The sequence below is a fragment of the Narcine bancroftii genome, chromosome 7 (genome assembly GCF_036971445.1).
Source record: "Narcine bancroftii isolate sNarBan1 chromosome 7, sNarBan1.hap1, whole genome shotgun sequence".
Lineage (NCBI taxonomy): Eukaryota > Metazoa > Chordata > Chondrichthyes > Torpediniformes > Narcinidae > Narcine > Narcine bancroftii.
The window spans coordinates 82,130,270-82,148,200 of record NC_091475.1 but is presented as its reverse complement, the minus strand read 5'-3'; the positions used below and the strand labels follow the sequence as shown (position 1 = coordinate 82,148,200).

The window sequence follows — 17,931 nt, the reverse complement described above, 5'->3', positions numbered from 1 at the left end:
AATTATTTTAATAGACAACTTAAGAACTAAAAAAATAATTAAATCATCATTAAAAAAATCCAATTGTTCTATGGTGTTGAAGGTTTTTTTATTCCCTACTGTAAGCAATTGTATCTTGTCATATTTTATCAATGCAATAATTCCACTTTAAGCCTGTGGAGTTTTTTGGACACTAAATTCCCTGTTAGATGACCTATGTCTGGTTTAAAAGCAAACTGCTGGAGGAACTCATCCTCTGACATCTGTAATCCTTGTGTTTTCATGTCTGGTTAAATTGATTGGTTTAAGTGTCCCCCTGACCAGGAGTAAAATGACCCAAAGTTTGATTAATTAAACAGCAGGGAAACATTCTAGTGAACAGCAACACGTGCCATGAAATTATCCATCCAACTTTCTCTGTATGTCTTTTTACTAAATTTGCATTTTGCATTCATTCATATCAAAATCAGACTAATTTACACTAAAATCTTGCCCCCCCCTCCCCCCCCACCCCACCACCACTGGCCACCACTGGCTACAATTTCCTTCCTGTCATCATAATCAGCTAACAATGTAACAAAAGCAAGCAATTCAACCGATTCCAAATAGAAAGTAAATTTTGAACTCCAAAAAAGTTGTTTTTTTTAAAGATGTCACCCACTTCTAAGCTTTCTGGTATAAGGTCATTTGGTAGAGAAACTTCAATAAGGGAACTTTCACCTTCAATTTATCAAGAGCACCTTGTGCAGAAATAATTCCATTCCATTTTGAAGCCATGTACAAACTATATGGTGCTTATGTGGATTTCATTTAGTGTCTGAATTAGCAGTCCTGTTTCCGAAGTGGATAATATTTTTCCCTCATCCTTCCTCTTTCCCTTCTCCCTTCCCCTTTTCTCTATATCTCTTTCTTCCTCCATCCTCTCCTGTCTTGATAGGAAATGTCATGTAATTCACATAAAATATCATTGAATTGTCATTTTCAACCTGTGATTTTTAAAAAATTCTCTTTCAGATATGGAGAATAATTTCAGCTAGGATTATTTGCCTTGACCTCAAGGACGCATTCTGTAATTGTCTTCTCATCTACAATTTTAGAATCTTTGAAAGAAGATATGGGAGCCGAAAATTTGCAGTATGTTTCATTTTACAGTTGCTATACTTTTATATTTGTATAAATTTAAAAAGTTTATTACTTTCTAAAATCCCTACTGCTTATTATCAAAGGAGTACTGTTGCATCTTTTTTACATACTTGAGAAGGAAAAGTAAGCCTCAGTTTAATATCCTGTGAATAGATTCCACCTCTCACAGCGTCACTCTTCAATGTCAGCCATTATTATTTTTGATAGAGTCAATGAGGGGGATATACAGAGCCCTCCATATTGTTTGGGATAAAAAGCTCTTTATTCCCTTTAGTTTCCCCTGTGCCCCACAGTTTTAAATTTGTATTCAATCAATTCACATGTAATTAAAGTGCACATTCCAGTTTCATTCAAGGTTATTTGTACAAATTTTGGTTTGACCTTGTAGAAATTGCAGTACTATCAGGCTCACTGGTCTGAAGTTGTCTGGTTTGTCCTTGTGTTCCTTTTTAGATTACTTTACTTTGGCTTGGCTTCGCGGACGAAGATTTATGGAGGGGGTAAAAAGTCCACGTCAGCTGCAGGCTCGTTTGTGGCTGACAAGTCCGATGCAGGACAGGCAGACATGGTTGCAGCGGCTGCAGGGGAAAATTGGTTGGTTGGGGTTGGGTTTTTCCTCCTTTGCCTTTTGTCAGTGAGGTGGGCTCTGCGGTCTTCTTCAAAGGAGGCTGCTGCTCGCCAAACTGTGAGGCGCCAAGATGCACGGTTTGAGGCGTTATCAGCCCACTGGATAATGACACAATATTAACCAACCCCACCCAACCATTCAGTCTTTCAGCATTTCATCAGCAAGGACCTCAACTGAGCCTTCCCACAAGATGCGAGGATCAGTATCTGGGGATTAGTCCACTGTCACATACTCCAAGCCTGCTAAGACCTCGTACCTGGTAGTTCAAATATGGCTCATCACCTCATCACTCGTTTCTTCCAATTCTTTGGCTTCCATAATCTCCTCCATACTAAAGATTAATGAGAAGCATTGAATCAAAACCCCACTCAACTCCTGTGACTCTACTGTTGACTATTAATGACACTAATTCTCTCCCTGGCCACTGTTATACTCTCCACCCACCTATAGAATCCATCCAACAACTCCATCACATGTCCTTTTTTGCCCTTCTGAATTTGCTCATAAGTACCCTGCAATACAAATACTCAAGGGATTTATTTGATCCAGTCCACTTCAATTTTAAGAACTCACAGTATGCCTGAATACTTGCTCTCTCATCTTTAAAAATCTCCCACTTTTTAGCTGTCCCTTACTGACAAGCATCCTCTCCCAATCACAAGATAAAAGAACAGAAGTAGTCCATTTGGCCCATCTTCAACTCCTTGAGCTAACCTTTCTTACATCAAGTTCCAAATTTTGGCTTTTTCCCCTTATTAGATACCTATCAATCTCCTCTTTGAACTCCCCCATTGATTGGGCCTCCATAGCTGTGTGTGGCAATGAATTCCACAAATTCATGACCCTCTGGCTAAAGAGGGTTCCCCTCATCTCTGTTTTTAATGGGTACCTTCTAATTCTAAGGCCCTGCTCTCTTCTCCTGGATTCACCCTCCAAGGGAAACATCTTATTTACATCTATTCTGTCCATTCCTTTCAGCATTCAAAATGATTCTACCTCTCATTCATTCATTCATTCAATGAAAGTCCAAGAGCCGATAACTGTTCATCATATGTTAGCCCTTGCATTCCAGGAATCATCCTGGTAAATGTTCTCTGTACTCTCTCCAAAATAATTACATCCCTTCTAAGATAAGGGGCTCAAAACTGCACACAGTACTCATCAGTGCTCCATAGGGCCTCATCAACACCTCTTTACTCTTATACTCTATTCCTCTTGAAATGAATGAAAACAGAACATTTGTTTTCTTTACTGTTGATCCAACCTGGTGGTTAACCTTTAGGGTATCCATTTACACCAGAATTTTGAATTTCTCCCCATCCAAATAATAATTTGCCTGTGTATTTCCTGTTCCAAAATAGACATCGGTAGATTTCTCAACATTGTATCTCATCTGCCATTTCTTTGCCCACTTCTCCTAAGCTGCCCAAGTCTCCCTACATCCTTTTGGTTTCTTCAACTCTTCCTACTCCACCAACTATCTTGGTATCATCTGCAAATTTGGCCACAAAACCATTCATTCCATCATCTAAATCATCAATATTCATTGTAAAAATAAGCAGCCCCAACACCGACCCCTGCAGAACACCCACTAGTAACTGGCAACCAACCAGAACAGGATCCCTTTATTCCCACCCTTTGGTTTCTGCCTCTCTGCCAATGCTCCACTCAATCTAATATCTTTCCTGTAATTCCATGGGCTCTCATCTTATTAAGCAGCCTCTTATGTGGCACCTTATCGAAGACCTTTTGAAAATTGAAATACACAACATCCACAGCCTCTCCCTTGTTCATCCTACTTGAGATTACTCAAAAAATTCCATTAGGTTGGTCAGCCAGGATCTTCCCTTCATGAAACTTGGACCTATCATGTCATGTACCTCGAGGTATTTCATAACCTCGTCCTTGAGGATGGACTCCAATAACTTTCCAACTACTGACATCAGACTAATAGACCTATTATTTCATTTTATCTGCCTTTCTCCTTTCTTAAACAGCAGAACTACATTTGCAACTTTCCAATCCTCCTGAACCATGTCGGAATCTATTGATTTCTGGAAAATCGTTTCCAATGCCTCCACAATCTCCAAAGCCGCCATCTTCAGAATCCGTAGGTGCACCTCATCTAGTCCTGAAGACTTGGTCAATCTATAGTCCATTTAGCTTACAAAGCACTATCTTTCTAGTAATCTTGGCTGTACTTAATTCTATTCCCTGAGACCTCTGATAATCAGGTAATATTGCCATTGTCTTCCTGAGTGAAGACTGATGCAAAATACTTATTTAGTTCCTTTGCCATCTCTTTGTTACCCATTATAATTTCTCCAGCATCATTTTCAATTGGTCCTTTGTGTTTCTCTTTTACTCTTCATATATTTTAAAGAAATACTTAGTATGCTTTTGTATGTTATTTTCAACTTCTGAAAATTCTTGTCTAATTGCTTCAAAATCAGCTTTGTCTCAGTTTAGGAATTCATCTCGTGGACCCGTCCCATCTTTCTGTATAACTATTTTAAAACTGTTCTGGTCATTGGTCCAAAGTGCTCCCCCACTGTCACTTCAATCATTTGCCCCATCTGTTCAGAGGTCCAGTGTTAAGCCCTCCTTGTCAGGCCCTCAATATATTGATTGAGGAAGCTTTCTTGGACCTTGATAGGATAAGTGTGAATGAGTGCTTGATGGTCTGCATTGATTTGTTGAGGTGAAGAGCTTATTTCCAAGCCGCATGACTTCTCGGTATTTCCACCAATTTCCTTTTTTTGCACATTTTATTCAATGTTTGGTCCTTAACGATGCTTTTAAATAATTAAAGTAAGAGAAATTTAAAGCAAAATATTTGTAACTCGCTATTTTAAAGAAGTTATATTTCAGAGATCTGGGTGTTGCTATTAAAAATCTGAACAAAATCATTGTATTATTTAGCCTCCACATCCTTACTGTTATATAGATGGTCATGAGTCACTTTCTTGAACAGTTGAAGTCTTGGGTGGTGAAGATGGCTCTCAGTGTTGTTGGGGAGGGTGTTCCTGGTTTTAGACCCAGAGAAAATGAAGGAATGTTTGTACATGTAAAAGACAGAATAGTGTAAACTTAGAAAGAGGAGGGGATTATTTCCATGTAACTGCTACCTTCTGTAGATTTAGCTTCAGGTTTCTGGGGGTTTAAACTTGATTTACAGGGGGTTGGGAACCAGCATGACAGAGCGGATAGTGGAGTGGTTGTGGAAAAAAGATGTTAAGCTGCAGACAAAGACAGAAACCAGAAGGTTGTGCTTGGTGGGTATAATGTTTTGAGTTGTGCCTATTTCACTGCAAGGAATGTTGCTGGAAAGGCAGATGAATTGAGAGTGTGATTGGCTCGTGGAGTTATGACATTGTTGCCATTAGTAAAAGCAGTAGGGACAGGATAAGCCAATCAATATTCAGGGTTTCCATTGTTTGCGATGCGATAAGAGAGGGAGAGATGAAAGGAAGGCTGGCATTGCAAGTGAGGGAAAATGTCACAGAAGTACTCTGACAGGAAAGACCAGAGGGTTCGTCCACTGAGCCTAGGTGGGTGGAACTGAAAAATGGAAATAGGATGGCTACATTAATGGGATTATATTATAGACCACCCAATAGTCAGAAGGAATTGGAGGAGCAACTCTGCACAGAGAGAGAGAGACAGAGAGAAGACAATTGCAGAAAACAAAGCTGTGATCGTAGGTGATTTTAACTTTCCACATATTGACTGGAACTCTCATACAGTAAAGGTGCTTGATGGGGAGAATTTGTCAAATGTGTTCAGGAAAGATTTCTTAATCAATATTTAGAGGTCCTGACTCGAGAGAGTGAAATTCTGGATCTCTTGTTCAAGAATGAGACCAGGCAGGTGATAAAAGTGTGTGCAGGGAACACTGGGTTCAGTGATCAATAATGTCATTCATTTCAACATAACCATGGAAAAAGGAAGGATAGGTCTGGTGCTTGGGTTGAGATTCTAAATTGGAAAAAGGCTAATTTGGAGGGAATGAAAAAGCACCTGGTAAGTGTGGATTGGGACAAGTTGTTTTCTGACAAAAGTGTGTAAATAGGAGGCCTTCAAAGGTGAAATGTTGAGAGTACTGAGTTTGAATGTTCCTGACAACAATAGGGCACCTTGGTTTTCAAGGGATATTGCTATTCTGGCTAAGAAGAAGAAAGAGTGCATAGCGGGTGTAGGCAATAAGGAACAAATGAGGTACTTGAGGTGCATAAAAATGCAAGAAAAAGCTTGTAAAGGAAATCAGGAGGGTAAAAAGAAGTCATGAGGTTGCATTGCCAGACAAGCTCAAAGAAAATCCTAAGGGCTTGTACAACAAGCAACAAGATATATTAGGAGCAAAAGGGTGACAAGGAACAAAATTTGTCTGCTTGAAGATCAGAGTGATCACCTATGTATGGAGCCAAAGGAGTTTGGAAAGATATTAAATAGATTTTTTAATATCTGTATTTACTCAGGAGACAGACACCAAGTGTTTTGAAGTGAGGCAAACAAGCAATGAGGTCATCTAACTTACACAGTTTAAAGAACAGGAGGTGCTGTTGTCTTGAGGCAAATGATGGTAGACAAATCCTCAGGGCCATGGGTGAAGTGCCAGAGGATAGCTAATGTTGCTTTGATGTTTAAAAAAGGCTCAAAAAATTATCTGAAATTCGCATGGGCAGTGCGCAATCAAAGGAGAAAGAGGACACCGGCGGGAGGGGGGCTCAGCAGAGGAGCGGGCTGTCACAGAGCGAGCAGCTGAAGGACGCCCAACACCAGGGCTCTCAGCTGGAGGATAAGGAAGACAGCAGAAGAGGGAGCTATGAAACAGACGTGGAAGACAGACGGAGGGAAGATCGGCAAGAAGTCCAACGTCAGGAAACACAACAGATGAGCAGCCCAGGAGGGGAGGCCCAGCAAGAAGAGGCCCAACAAAGAGATACAAGCAGCTCATCAAAAAAAAACAGAAGAGACACAGACATAAAGAAGAGGACACAATCACAGATACAGACACAGAAGAAGAGGAAGACCAAGATCTTCACAGAGAAATAGAAGGTAAAACTGATGGACAAAGAGAAATAAAAGGTAAAACTGATGAACAGAATATAGATAAAGTCTTTTTTGAAGAACAAATGAGATCACTAAAAGAATGGTTATCATTAGAATTTAGTGCAATTAAAAGGAAAATGAAAAGAGCAGAAGATAAAATGCAAAGGGAAGAACTGGTAATGACAGAAATCAGGAAAAGAGTAGAGAATGTGGAAGAGTGGGAAACGGCTGTAAAAATGGAAGTAAATGGCTTAAGAGAAAAATTGGAAGAAAGTGACAAAAAAATTAGAGACACAAGTGTTGTTATCTCAGAAAATTAATATGTTGGAAAATTATAGTAGGTGAAACAACATAAAAATAGTCGGCCTGAAGGAGGCTGAAGAAGGCACAGACATGAAGGAATTTAAAAAAGGATGGATCCCAAAGGTCCTGGGAATGACAGAAATGCAGGAAGAAATTGAAATAGAAAGGGCACATAGAGCATCAGCTCCAAAACCACCGACACATCAAAAACCAAGATCCATCTTGGTAAAATTTTTGAGATACATGACAAGAGAAAATATACTGGAACGGGCAAGGAATAAAATTAGAAAAGATAATAAACCATTTGAATACAAGGGTCAAAAAATATTTTTTTACCCAGACATAAGTTTTGAACTCTTAAAGAGGAGGAAGGAATTTAATATAGCGAAATCAACTTTATGGAAAAAAGGTTACAAATTCATATTAAGACATCCAGCAGTGCTTAAAATACTTATACTTGGGGAGCAAAACAGACTGTTCTCCGATCCAGAAAAAGCGCAAGAATTCGCAAAATGTTTGCAGGACAGGAGAAGAGATGAAGAGATGTAACAAGAATGAAGAATGGCGATAAAGTATATATAAAGATGTAAAAACAATGTATATGTAAAGAACTAAAGAGGGAAGGAAGGGAGTAAGGGGGGGGGAATAAAGAAGAGAGAGAGCTTTGTTATATGTGTTTTTAAAAAAAGTGTTATCTGGAGAGGGCTGGGTAGAGGGGGAATAACTGTCACTGCAAAATCAGTTGACGCTGCGAACAAGATCGCAATCCAAATGCAAAGGGAAGTTGTGGTTGCCCGGCAAGGAGTATGGGGCAACTCAGAGAGGGGGGGAACTTTTGGGGTTAAGGTATTAGTGGATGTGGGAACTGCGGGGGTACTTTATGTCTTAAATGTGTTGTCGTACTTTAAGTGTAATAAGAGAAAACTAAGAGATGAAAATGGGGAAAAGGGGGATGGAGGTGGCGAAGAGGTGGAAAAGAGGTGTATGCAAGATATTAGATGGCCATGTTGAACTATATGACTATAAACATTAATGGAATACATAACCAAATTAAAAGGAAGAGGCTACTAAATTTATTGAAGAAGGAAAAAATAGATATAGCATTTGTACAGGAAATGCACCTAACTGAAGCAGAACATAACAAACTAAAGAGAGACTGGGTATGACACATAATGGCAGCATCCTATAATTCAAAAGCTGGAGGTGTAGCCATACTAGTTAACAAAAATGTACCAATCAAAATAGAGGAGGAAATAATAGATCCGTCAGGGAGTTATGCAATGATAAAGTGTCAGATATACTCAAAATTTTGGAATTTGCTCAATATATATGCAGCTAACGAGGAGGATCAAAAGTTTATGCATGATATTCTTTTGAAGATTGCAGACACACAAGGAAATATATTGATAGGAGGGGAGTTTAACCTTAATTTGGATCCAATGTTGGATAAAACTGGACAAAAGACAAGTAAAAAGAATAAAGTAGCCAAATTTATGGTTAAGTCAATGCAGGAAATGAAGCTTATGGAGGAGGCAACACCCAAGAGAGAAGGAATTTTCATATTATTCGAATAGGCACAAAACTTACTCAAGAATTTATATGTTTTTGTTGTCAGCTCATATTCACGGCAGAGTTAGGAAAACTGAGTATAAAGTTAGATTACTATCAGTTCATTCCCCCTATTATTAGCAATAGAACTGGAGGAGATCCCACCAAGAACATATAGATGGAGGTTAAACTCCATGCTACTTAAAAGAGAGGAATTTAAGGAGTTTATTGAACACCAAATTAAAACATATTTTGAAATAAACACCAGATCAGTGAAAGACAAATTTATATTATGGGACACAATGAAAGCCTTCATCAGAGGGCAGATAATAAGTTATGTGACTAAGATGAAAAAGGATTACAATCGGGAAATAGAGTAGTTGGAAAGGGAGATAGTAAGTACAGAAAAGGAATTAGTAAAAAGGGATGATATAACGAAAAGGAGAGAATTGGCGGACAAAAAAATTAAATACGAAACATTACAAACGTATAAGGTGGAGAAGAACATCATGAAAACAAAGCAAAAGTATTACGAACTGGGAGAAAAAACACATAAAATATTAACCTGGCAACTTAAAACAGAACAAGCTAAAAGAATGATAGTGGCATCAAGGAAAAAGGACAAACAAATTACATATAATCCAACAGAGATTAATGAAAATTTTAAGGAATTTTATAAACAATTGTATCAAACTGAAAACGAGGGGAAAGATGATAAAATAAAGGAATTTTTAACTAAAATTGCACTGCTAAAATTGCAAGAAGAGGAACAAAACAAACTAATAAAACCATTTGAAATAGAGGAAGTACAGGATATATTAAAAAAGCTGCCGAACAATAAAACACCAGGAGAGGATGGATTTCCAAAAGAATTTTATAAAACATTTAAAGAGTTATTAATTCCTCCTCTTCTGGAAGTAATGATCCAGATAGAAGAAACACAAAACTTGCCGGATTCGTATAAGATAGCAATAATTACAATAATTCAAAGACTGGGAAGGATCCATTAACACCAGCATCATATAGACCAATATCTCTACTTAACTCAGACTATAAGATAATAGCAAAATTATTAGCAAACAGATTGGCCGATTGTGTACCTAAAATAGTAAAACAAGATCAAGCTGGATTTATTAAGAAAAGACAAACAGCAGACAATGTCTGCAAACTTATTAATCTAATCCACGCAGTTCAAAGAAATAAGAAACCAACAGTGGCTGTCGCTTTAGACGCAGAAAAAGCATTTGACAGAGTAGAGTGGAATTATTTATTTAAAGTATTACAGAAGTTCAATCTACCAGAAAAATATATAAATTGGATTAAAGCTTTGTATAATGGACTGTTGGCGAAGGTAACAGTAAATGGATATGTATCGAGTCACTTTAAATTAAGTAGGTCAACTAGAAATGGATGTCCACTATCCCCTTCAATGTTCGCTGAAGCAATAGAACCTTTGGCAGAACTGATAAGAATAGAAAATAAAACAAAAGGGATAAAAATAAAGGAGAAGGAGTATAAAATTATCTTATTTGCAGATGACATCATAGTATACCTAACAGAACCAGAGGTATCAGTAAAAGAATTACATAAGATATTGAAGGAATATGGAGAAATATCGGGGTACAAGATCAACACAAACAAAAGTGAAGTGATGCCAATGAGTAACTAGACTATACAGAATGTAAAAAAGAATCACCATTTAAATGGCAAGCACAAGCAATCCAATACCTGGGGATCAGGTTAGGTAATAACTTAAGCCACTTGTACAAACGAAATCATCAGCCATTAAAAAAGAAATTGCAGGAAGACTTAGAACAATGGAAAGAATTACTGCTACCATTGATAGGGAGGGTAAACTACATTAAAATGAACGTGTTCCCAAGGATATAATACTTATTTCAAACATTACCAATTCCCTTAACAGAAAAATTCTTTCAAGAACTAAAGAGAATAATAAAGAAATTCTTGTGGACAGGGAGGAATCCAAGGGTAGCGTTAGATAAATTAATCAAGGTGGTTTACATTTACCAAATTTAAAAATTATTATAGAACCGCACAATTAAGATATTTATCAGATTTTTACCAGACAAGGGAAAAACCAGACTGGACGAAGATAGAACTAGATAAAATAATGGAAAAGGTACTGGAACATATACTTTATAAGTGGGATGAAAAGCTGTACAATATAAAAACTCACCAGCATTGCATCATTTTCTTAATATATGGAAGAAGGTCCACTTATTTTTTTTTAAACTTTATTTAAAATTTTATGACATGAATAAAATAAAAATTACATTTAAAGAAATAATAAAAAATAAGATAATAAAAATTAGAATACTACATCATTAAACTACAGAAATTAACCCCCCCAATAATTATAACACAACATTAATCGTCTAATTTAAAATTAGTCCAACCCTCCCCCCAAAATAAAGAGTGAAGAATTAATTAACAAAGTTGTAAATAAAATAGAAAAAACCCCACTTACAAAAAAAGGATAAAACTTAACAACAAAAAAATACTAACAACAAAAAAAATATCAATACTAAAATAATACCCTTAAACATATATTTAAATCAAACATAATACATGTATTTAACAAATGAAATCCACTTTAAAACTAAGTTCAAATATTAAAATCATATATCAACCACATATCTATTATACAAAAAATCATAATTAATAATACATAAATACAGAATTTTCGTTAATACCAAGTTTCCTTTATAATTCATCGAGAGAACAAAAACATCCCTTACAAAAACAATCAGATAAACTTTTTATTCCCTTCCCCTCCCCTTATATAAAAAAAGAAAAAAAAAAAGAAAAAAAAGTTCAAACTCTTATAAAATTCTCCATATTCTTCATTTATAACATCTTCAAAATTCTCTATTGAAATTAACTTAATTTTATTAAACTTTTCTCCCTCAATGTATTTGTACTTGATTTTCTTCTTTTTCTTCTTATCACCTTTCCCCTCATCTTCCTCTTCATCTAATTCAACATCTTCAATCTTTGGCTTATTATCTTCTGTGACATCATCCTCTTAAAAAAGAGAGAAAAAAGAGAAACCCCGCCCCCAAAAAAAAGAGAAAAAAAGGAGAGAAAAAAACCTCCTAATTCCCTCTCAATTACAATCAGAAAACAAAAGGAGTTAAAAAAAATTATTTATTAAAAAAAAATAATAAAAAAAAACCTTCACTTCTTAACCCAAAAATTAAAAAGAAAAAAAAAACAGGTCGGAGGACACAACTACCTCCTCCTGTTTAAACCGCCCAAAGCGGTAACTCCCCCAAAATATTGGGTGTGAGATAACTCACAGGTAGCTGATGACTTCTGGAAACTAGTGCCCACCCAGTTCCCTCTCCCAACTCCCATTTCATTAAACTATCATCATTATTTAAACTATTTAAACTCTTCTCAAAAAAAAATAAAAGATTTATTTTTTTAAATCAACGTTACCACTTCGGTCACCATTGCTTCCATTTCTTTTAAAAAACTGGATCCCACCTTACATCTCTACTCTCTTTGGAGACCTTGAAGGACTACATCGTTCCTGAAACTGCATGATTGGTAGAAACTGAGCAAAGTCCATAACCTCTTTAGGATTGTCAAAGAACTTTGGCTGATTTCCATCCTGAAAAATCATCAGTACCGCAGAATACCTGAATGTTGCCTTATGTCTTTTTTTCCACAACCGTTCTTTCACAGAATTAAATTCGCGTCGTTGAAACATAATTTCTTGACTCAAATCTTGATAGAAGAAAACAGGATTATTCTGAACCATCAAATGCTGGGCATTTCTAATAGCCGTACGTAAAATTGTCTCTCTGTCACAATAGTTTAAACAACGGATCAGAACAGGTCTTGGATTCTGTCCTGAAAAAGATTTTCTTCTTAAAACTCTATGAGCACGTTCCAGTATTAAACCTTCAGGGAATTTATCCTGTCCTAACACTCGTGGAATCCATTTAGTAAAAAATTTTCTTGGATCTGGTCCTTCTATGCCTTCTGGCATACCAACAATTTTCACGTTGTTCCGTCTAGATTGATTCTCCAAATAATCAACCTTTTTTGCTAAATTTTTATTTTGGATCTGCAATGTTTCAATTATTCTATTATCATCTTGCAGTTGATCCTGTACATCGACTAAACCTTGATCACACATTTCAAATCTTTCAATGGTTTCAAGCTTAAAAGCTCCATTAATGGCTCCCGCCATCGCATTAATCTTGGAAATAAACAGGTTCACAAAATTAGCTAAGTGACTCAATACAGAATATAACTTACCTTCAAGATCCTTAACAAACATTTCAACAGAAGTAGATTCAGGCATAATGGGGTCTTGCTGTTCCTTAGAGACCACGGGATCTTCTGTCTCTTCCCTTAATTTAGTATCTTTTCTAGCAGTTTGACTTCATATAAAAATCCCTCTCAAAGTCCCCCCAGCAATGCCAGGAGACTGAAGATCAGGGTTATCTTTGAACCAAATCTCTTTAATCATCTTCACTGAATCGATATCTGGAAAAACCGTTGTAATTGAAGATGCATTTTGCAGCGCCACCACTGTAGCAGTCGAATGACAGCTCTTTAACTTTCCAGCTGGTGGCGCCCCAGCTGATTCAACTGTCAAAGTCTCAGTAACAGCATTCACAGTGGCCGTTGTGTGAAATACTGGCACCCGGCCAGCTTTTTGTTCTGAAAGCTGCTGAGTGCGACCTTCAAAGAGCCTTACCGGTATAAAACGGAGTTTCAATGCCGAATTCTGTACGTCTTCTTCTGGATCCATTCTACGCTGAGTCCTGGCTTCTTGTAAACAAGTAGGCTCAGACAATTTCGGAAAATGTAGTTTTTTAACAGTCTGTTGATGTTTTCTTTTACCTTTTTTTTTTGCATATAAACCATTAGGCACTAATCCAGCACCTCTTATTATTTATAAACTTTTAAAAGAACTTTAACGGACACTTAAAGACAAAACAATAAATCAGAGTCAGGAGAGGTCTGGAAGGCACGTCTGTTCCCTACGCCATCTTGCCACGCCCCCCAAGAAGGTCCACTTAGAAAGGAAAAAAACAAATTATTAAATACCAAAATTATTATTGACACAAAATCCGCTAATCCCTTTTACAATAGACAACCTTTCCTTTAAAGCACACATGTCAAACTCTGGCCCGCGGGCCAAATTTGGCCCGCGATATAATTATGTTTGGCCCGCAAGATCATTTCAAAAATGTATTAGAGGTGGCCCGCCCTGCAGCGAGAGCCGATGCTGTTTTTTGGTAATGTCACCTCCCCCTTCATTGCACATCCTTCCCCATTGTAACACGAGAAATTGTAACACGAGAAGTCTGTCGATGTCATCAGCTGGCAAGCCAGTTGGAAGGCTCCCCGCACAACCAGTCACTTCTCCCACCTGTCGAGCGGTGCGGCAGATTGGCGAGCGCCTGTGATTTCCTGTCGGCGCGACAGGCATGGCAGGCTGCGCATGGCCCCCGGGCAGCGCGAGCCCTGCGCGACTGGCACTGGACGGCCCTTCCACAGCGTGAGCGCACTTCTCTCGGTCGCCACGGCCTTCAGCGCTTGCACCCACGCGGACCCCAGGGACGGCTGGTTCGGCCATGCACATGAAGAGAGATGGTGGCTGTCCGCAAAGGCTGATCGGCAGCATGCTGGGCCTGAGTGGGTGGGTTAGCAGGGGTGGGCAGAGGGTGTAGGTGAGGAGTAATGGGCAGGGGAAGTTATGGTGGTGCGAGGGGCAGTTAGAGGGAGGGATGAGTAGAAGGAGGGGTGGATAGGGAAGAGGTAAAAGGGGAGGGGCAGGGCGACTAGGGGAGGGGTGATTAGAGGGTGAGAGACGGGTAGAGGGAGGAACAGGTTGAGGGGAGAGGGAGTAGAGGGGCGTGTATAGGATGGGGTGGGTATAGGTGGAGTGAGGGGTGAGTAGAGGTTGGGTAAAGGACTGGTCAGGTAGAGGGATGGTGGGTTGAGGGTGAATAGAGGCCTAGAGCCTGAGGAGTGAGCAGGAAATGCTGAGTCCTGATGCAGGCCAAAATGGACACAGCCTGTGAATGCTGACTACATCTCCTCAGGGACCAAATATGTTTCCCTCAGGTCAAGCAAAGGGTGAACTTGAGCTACCTATTCCTGACCTGTAACATTATCCTCCTAAAGTTATATCCTAAAGTTTAACATTACATATGTTGAAAGAAGAGAAAACATGCAGATGTTGAAAATTTTCAATAAATATTTAGTTCGGCCCTCGACTTAGTCCAAGTTTTTAATTTTGGCCCTCCGTGAATTTGAGTTTGACACCCCTACTTTAAAGAATGGCAGAGAAAAGGAATCAAAGGAATAGAAAACTGTTTTTTGAGAAATAATTTATTAACTTTTGAACAGTTGAAGTACAAATATGGAATAACTCATGGTACAATGTTTGCATATCATCAATTGAAAGGTTATTTAAAGGATAAATTGGGAAACAGATTGAGATTACCTGAAGGAAGTAGCTTCGAATACGTGATTAGACACAATGATTGACCACCGCCAGTGGGCTGATATCGCCTCAAACCATGCATCTTGGCGCCTCACAGTTTGGGGGGCAGCAACCTCCTTTGAAGAAGACCGCAGAGCCCACCTCACTGACAAAAGGCAAAGGAGGAAAAACCCAACACCCAACCCCAACCAACCAATTTTCCCCTGCAACCGCTGCAACCGTGTCTGCCTGTCCCGCATCGGACTTGTCAGCCACAAACGAGCCTGCAGCTGACGTGGACATTTACCCCCTCCATAAATCTTCGTCCGCGAAGCCAAGCCAAAGAAGAAGAAGAAGAATCAAAAGATTTATAACCAGCATGCACATTAAGCTGCAAGATAAGGAAAATGAAATAAACTATAAACCTAAGCAGTAGTGGGAAAAGGATCTAAACATAAAGATAAAAAATGAAGTATGGGAAAAGTTATGTTCTGGAACTATGAAGAATACAATAAACACAAGGTTACGCATGATACAGTATAATTGGTTACACAGGGTATATATTACTCAAAAAATTAAAAAAAGGGGATTCAACATTATCGGATAGATGTTTTCGCTGTAAGAAGGAAATGGGAACAACATTACATGTAACTTGGGCAAGTACGAAAGTAAATATATTTTGGGAAGAATTAAATCAGATACTAAATGAAAGTACAAAAGATAACATACCAAAAAATACCAGAGATATTTCTTTTAAGTAACATAAGAAGTAGAGAATTAGGCCTTAAATCGGATAAAGTCCAAAAAAAATTCATTATGATAGCCTTAGCAGTAGCAAAAAAAATATAATGTCAAATTAGAAAATGGAAGAGAGCATGAGTACATGGAAATGAATAAATGCATTCCATTGGAAAAAAAAATAACATATAATTTAAAAAATAAAGTCACAATGTTTGAACAAATTTGGGAACCATACATGGAACATATCAGAGAGAGTTTGCCTATGACCTCCATCCCCTAAAATGAGAATGAAAATGGTAAGAAGATAAAAATGACTAGATAATAAATAAATCTAATAAATAGATGACACATTTTTCTTGTTTATTTTCCTTTGTGTGAAAATATTGTTTTATGGTTTTATTGTAATGTATGTGTTGAATATTTATGGATTTTGGAGGGGGGTGGGTAGAGGGGAGTGAGGGAAAGGAGAAAAAAGGGGGAGAAAATACGACTGTGTAAATTTAATGAGAAACGTTTGTACATATTTTGGTTGATCGGGTTCATAGTGTGAAAAATAAAAAATTATTTAAAAAATATCTGAAATTTTAGGCTGTTGAACGTGATGCCAGTATGTTATTGGAAGGTATTCAAAGAGATCAGACACACAAGTATTTAGATAGAGTGAAACATGAAAACCACAAACATGCTAGAGGAACTCAGGAAGTCTCAAGGTGTCCATTGGAGATAAAGATATATAACCAATCTTTCAGGCCTGAGTCCTTCGTCAAGATATACAGGGACTGATTGGGGATAGTCAATGTGGCTCTGTTCAAATTTCAGACATTTCATACAATGCTGAAATTCTTTTTCCTGTGGGCCAGGCAGAATTTCTAATTTCTGTTTACTCTAAATTGTACTCAAGAAGAAAAAATGTTTACAAAAAAAAGGCATACAAAATTAAGAAATGTAAACAAACTGACTGCAAATACAAATATATAAATAATGAGCAAAGTAAGAGTCCTTAAATGAGCGTCTGAATGAGTCTGATGGTTGAGTGTTAGCAACTATTCCTGAACTTTCAAATATGAGTTTTGTGGCACTTACACCTCTTTCCTGATGGTAGCAGGGAGAGCACAGCATGCCCTGTGTGGTATGGATTCTTGGGCTCTTTGATAGCAATGTTCCAAGTAGATGTTCTCAATGGTGGATAGAGTTTTACCTGTGATGTACTGGGCTGTGTCCACTTCCTTTGCAGGGCCTTCCACTCAGAGGTATTGGTGCCCCTCTATCGGGCCGTGGTGGAGCCAGTCAGCACACTTCCCACTACACATCTGTAGAAGTTTGCCAAAGTTTCCAATTATATATTGAACCTCTGCAAACTCCCGAAGAAAGGTCCTCTGAGATAATTTAAATTTGCTCATGCTCTCTACCTCTGATCCCAATGATCACTGGATCATACACCTCTGGTTTTCCTTCCAATCAACTCCTTGGTTTTGCTGACATTGAGTGAGAGCTAAGTTTTCAATCTCCTTCTTGCATTCTGGCTCATCACTTTTTTATGCAGCCCACTACGGTGGTATCATTAGAAAATTTGTATATGGAGGAGTTGTCATACCGAGCCACATAGTCATAGGTATAAAGTGAGTAGAGTATGGCAATGCTCTTGCGAATCTGCACTGACTGGAGGTCTTTCTGCATGGTAGGTCAAATTTCACTAATCCTGTAGAGTTCTTTTTCGAGGAGGTCACCAGGAAAGTTATTGAAAGAAAGACTCTGGATATTGTCTACATGGACTTTTGTTAGGCTTTTGACAAGGTTTTGCTTGGGAGGTTGGTGAAGAAGGTTCAGTCACTTGGTATTGAGGATGAGGTTGTAAAGTGGATTAAACATTGGCTTTGAGGGACAGCCAGACAGTGGTAGTAGATAATTACCTCTCTGGCTGGAGGCCTGTATTAAATGGTGTGCCTCGGGGATCAATGCTTGGTCCATTGTTCGTCATTTATATCAGAGATCTGGATAATAATGTGGTAAATTGGATAAGCAAGATTACAGCTGAATTAAAGATTGGAAGTGTAGTGAACAGCAA

At 38.1% G+C, this 17,931-nt stretch overlaps 1 protein-coding gene across 3 annotated transcripts in view; it reads left to right on the top strand.

The window, feature by feature from the left end:
* ubac2 (UBA domain containing 2) overlaps positions 1 to 17,931 on the top strand; it is a 256,211-nt gene that overhangs the window by 33,539 nt on the left and 204,741 nt on the right. For all 3 annotated transcript variants that reach the window (XM_069890517.1, XM_069890516.1, XM_069890515.1), the window contains exon 3: positions 994 to 1,113. In XM_069890517.1, coding sequence (XP_069746618.1) covers positions 994 to 1,113 — 120 coding nt within the window. The remainder of the gene's footprint in view (positions 1 to 993; positions 1,114 to 17,931) is intronic.